This window comes from Sycon ciliatum, chromosome 11 (genome assembly GCF_964019385.1).
Source record: "Sycon ciliatum chromosome 11, ocSycCili1.1, whole genome shotgun sequence".
Lineage (NCBI taxonomy): Eukaryota > Metazoa > Porifera > Calcarea > Leucosolenida > Sycettidae > Sycon > Sycon ciliatum.
The window spans coordinates 9,912,203-9,916,743 of record NC_088653.1 but is presented as its reverse complement, the minus strand read 5'-3'; the positions used below and the strand labels follow the sequence as shown (position 1 = coordinate 9,916,743).

Here is a 4,541-nt window from a genome sequence, read left to right as displayed (position 1 = left end):
CTCGATGTCCTGCTCGGTTCCGACAGTATCGATCTCGAATGTCTTCAATGACATGTTTCTAGGGACAGGTGCGTCCACTTGAATTATTTGGAAAATTGCAAAAGACATGTTGTCGTGAAACAGATTGACGAATCGTTCTCTAATGGAAACTTGCTTGCGTTGTGAAATGTTGAGGTAGAAGTGACCGTCTCGGAACATGTCGATGCTGTTCATGTTGATTCTCTTGTCCATTAAGTCAATGAGTTTTCCCTTCTGTTTCTTTTTCTGCTCACCCTGTTGACGGATTCAAATCTGCTAGGATGAGAGTATATGTAGAGGTAGGCGTTTCTCTGAATGTGAGGTAGTAGATGAAATGGATCGGATAGGTTCTGATTTGATTGCGGCCTCTGGTTCCTGAAGGACCTGGGCAGATGATTCCTTGGGGGCCCACAAGACCTCTGTTTCCTGGAGGACCAGTTGCACTGATGGTTCCTTGGGGACCCACGGGACCTACGGCTCCTTGATCACCTTGCAAACCACGTTCACCTTGTGGGCCGTCTTGTCCATCTTCGCCTCTAGGTCCAATCTCACCTTCAGGACCGACTAATCCACATTCTCCAACTTCACCTCTGGGACCTTCTGGACCAGGTATTTCTTGATCACCTTTTTGACCGCGTTCACCACCTTGCCCATTTGCTCCTCTAATTCCAGTCTCACCTTCGGGACCGATCGATCCACGTTCTCCACGTGGACCATCTTCACCTCTTGATCCATGAAGCTGACCGAAAGCCATCCATTTCGAGCTGAATTTCTTGTACACGATGAGCGTGGTTGCATCGAGATAGAAGTCACCATTTCTCCCTATAGAGTTCAATGGCATGCCACCTCCGCTAAGCCATCCCAATCCCCGATCACCATGAGGACCTTCCATTTTGCGCACAGCGTCGATATCGTGGTGCAATCTCGATGATGATTGACGAATTTCATTCTTGACCCAACCGGCAGGGACAGCACATGTCAAAGAGCTATCATCGTACGCAAAACTACAGATGGAATGCTCGTTCATGTCGAGGTTAGCATCCATGGACACGGATCCGTCTGTTTTAACGTGCAGCTCATCAGTTGCTATGGCTTGACCTGTGTAGCACGTAGATCTGTTTTCCACATCTTCCACTTTGCTCTCATCGGCTTTCTCATATTTCAGTTTCTCCACATCTCGATGAGTCAACCGTTCATCCTCCTCCTCGATTGAGCATGAATGTGTTCCATGAGGAAATCTCGTGCTAACAACACCTTCGCACGATCGCCTTTCCGTGCCAGCATGTCCAATAGAGTCACTGAATATGTCAAGGTCATCTCCAGGGCAACGATGTCGTTTGATGCATGACTCCATAAACCTTCCATGATGCCGCATATGCAACTTTCAAGTCGTTCAGCTTGTTCACGATCACCATCGCCAACAGTAAAGCTCACAGCATGCTTAAGAATGTCAGGTCTCTTCATAGCAACATGTTAAGCAGATGACCACGCGTGAAACAATGTCGAATCCCGAACGAACAAATGGTCAATGTCAAAGGCATGACGAGTCTCCGAGCATTCACCTTCATCCTTTGTGTATGTCGCAAGAACATGGTCAGCAACTCGTACTAGCAGATGACGCATTCCTTGATGGTGTGGACATGAGATCACCCTGGTTCATCTTTCCCAGTTCCATTCTTTTCACATCCTGCAACCCATTCTCCACTAGTAGCAGTGGGGATACTAGAGTCCGAAGAGGCAAGGCAGCACTCTTCAGTGGACGTACTACTCGACACAACACCACCCATACTTGTTCTTTAGAAGTTTTTTTTTTTTAATGAGTATCATGAGATACGGATTAGTCCCCATTTGTCGATTGGTGGATCAATCGGTAGATTCGGCTCAGTTTTTCTTTCCTTTCTTTCTTGTTTTGAATTGTATGTTGAACTCATTGGATTTCTTTGTATTCTGTATCTCGTTATCGTTATATTTTCCTCTAGCCCTCTCGCTTAGGATGAGCTTTCTTTTTTATAGCAGCTTAAGCGAAGGCTATATACCTGCTTTATGAAGGTTGATGCCACCGCGAACAAGCAAAATAATAATAATCATGAGATTTTGCCGTAGAAAGCAGTATAGGATAGTATAGGATAGAAAAAGAATGAATGATTAGCTGTGTGGTAAAGAAGGCAGTTCATTAAAGACTTATTGGAAGGTCTCTACCAGTTGATCGTCTTGTTGGACGACGACACTGCATAATGATGTGAAGCTCTCAGTCAGCTGTTTCAGTTCCGTGATAGAAAGTGTCATATGTTTTTGTCCAGAGCACGATGAAAACATCTGGGTTCCACGTTGATGCAGATGATTGGAGCAACAGCAAGACGTACCTTCATCACTTGCTCGTCAGTGTCGAGGGAGACTGCCCCGGGGTAGATGAGTACATCTTGTTCCACCGTCAGGCGAAATTACTGGTCAGTCGGCGACACGCATTTTTCACAAAAATTTGCGTTTCACCTGCTGGGAGAGTATGCGTGTACTCGAGTCTCATCCTGAGCACGTTTTTTTCTTCTTTTTTTCAGCTCCAGTATAGCTGTATTTTTCATTGCAAAGCCGTCCTCGATTGTTGTGTTCGTTGTTCAAACGAAGTGGACATTCAATCATGAAGGCAGAGGACATAGGAGCGTGATTGGAGTTTCTCGTGGCATAGGACGGCCACACAGCTACAGAGACACTTTGGGATTTTCTGAATATAAAATACCGTACGCACGATGCTGAGATCAATTTGTGCGATATCAAATTGTTTGTGATCTACCACATCGAGCAGAACGGGATCCAAACACAAGCTTACCGACGGTTAGGCTGCCGACCTGACTGGACAAATGATCCCTGGCTTCACCAGACGCCAGAAGTCGGACACCATGTCCTTTGCCGCGACGTCCATCTCCAAAAAGAACTCCATCTTCGTCGTGAAAAGGCTTGAAATACTCAATATTAAACCGAGACTCGCGGACTCGCGCTTTCTCGGATCGAATAATTTCCTGTTGGAACAGTTGCAGGGCAGCTGCCCGCCACTGTTTCAACAGGCGATGGCTCCAAAGCAAGCCTGGAACAAGCCATATCGAGGTTGCAAGCCACCCCTCTAATCAAAAAAATTCGAAGAAATTCGAAATTTCAGTGGTGGAAGATATACAATGAAGAGAATTTCAAAAAGTATGTTTCGCGGAGCGATCGCTCAACCTACGTCATTCAAACTTTGCAGGATGGTTCAGACGTACATGCTAGGCATGGAACCACAGGCGATGATGCCATAGCTGACACACAGAGTAACACACACAGCAGATTCGTGTGCACAGATACTAAATTAGTGAACGTCGTCATCTTCTTCCCGCTGATCTCGAATGTACTATGACGTGCTATTTCGCCTGACGATCCAGTTCGAACGAGCTGGTCGGGACTAGCTTGTTTTCACCGTTGATGTACACCCGACATTGTCCGTCGGACGAACGTGATGTGTAAAAGTTGCTCTTGATCTTCTCCACACGTCCACTTCGGAGAGTGTCACGGAGCGATGGACAAGTCTTGATCAAGTTCGTAATGATGAACTCAGTGGACTCGTTCAGTGCGATGTAAACTTGTCCTTGAGCATCTTTGCGAGCTGTTGCCGTACTACCACAGGCTGGCAGAGCTCCCGAAGGGAAGCACATCCAGGTTTGTAGAAGGATTTACCCGATAACTTGTAGGACATGTCCTCCTGAAACCATTCCACCACAATTTCTTTGTGGAGCTTGGTAGGAGCAGGTGATACATAGCGACGCTTAGCCGGTACTGGCTTCGAGGAGAGCACAACTCGAGGAGGGTCAGCAGGAAGAGCGGAATTCTTCTTCATCCGTCGCTCGTATAGGGAAGCCATCTTCTAGGAAGTGAAGTCAGGACAACTCGCCTGCACTGTATTTGATGAACGAATGACTCAACTGCAGGACAATCATTCGTATCTATACGAGTCAGAGAGGGAGCTGGATTGAAATGATAAGATATGTGTCAACCAATCAGCATCAAGCCCGCCAAAAACATTTGACCAATCAGCATCAAACCCGCCAAAAACATTTCACCAATCAGCATCAAGCGCGCCAAAAACATTTGACCAATCAGCATCGTGCCCGCCAAAATCATATCTCATTACAAAAATTCCTTACATGATACCGCCACCTTGGTGAATTGATACAGTATGGAAAGAAGATCACAGTCAAACGTGTGCATGTTCTGGATCACGTGATCAAGTGAATAGGTTTCCCAGCAATAAGCATCAATCAATGATGTCATAAGAGATATATCAGATGGAGATAAAAGCAGCAAATTCGAACGCAACGTGGACAATTGCAATGAAGACACCATCCTAGTCGACTCCATGAGATGCAGTATGTATAGGAGTGGAAAATGCTGAGGAAGAGGTTTCATGATTCGACTGAACCTCAACGAGGATACATTGCTATGAGGCAAATAGGAATGCAGTTTAAGTCATGCATCCACATTCGTATCGTATACTATAC

The 4,541-nt window shown here is 45.9% G+C and overlaps 1 protein-coding gene across 1 annotated transcript; it reads right to left on the bottom strand.

Moving 5' to 3' along the window:
- Positions 1-268: 268 nt before the first annotated feature.
- On the bottom strand, positions 269-1,372 carry LOC135827063 (collagen alpha-2(I) chain-like). The gene has a single exon (XM_065339587.1). It carries the CDS (start codon positions 1,370-1,372, stop codon positions 269-271), a length of 1,104 nt encoding a protein of 367 aa, XP_065195659.1.
- Between the last annotated feature and the right edge of the window lie 3,169 nt (positions 1,373-4,541).

Excerpts from the sequence above, each read along its gene's own strand:
- LOC135827063 (XM_065339587.1), bottom strand. The coding sequence starts at position 1,372 with ATGGAGTCATGCATCAAACGACATCGTTGCCCTGGAGATGACCTTGAC.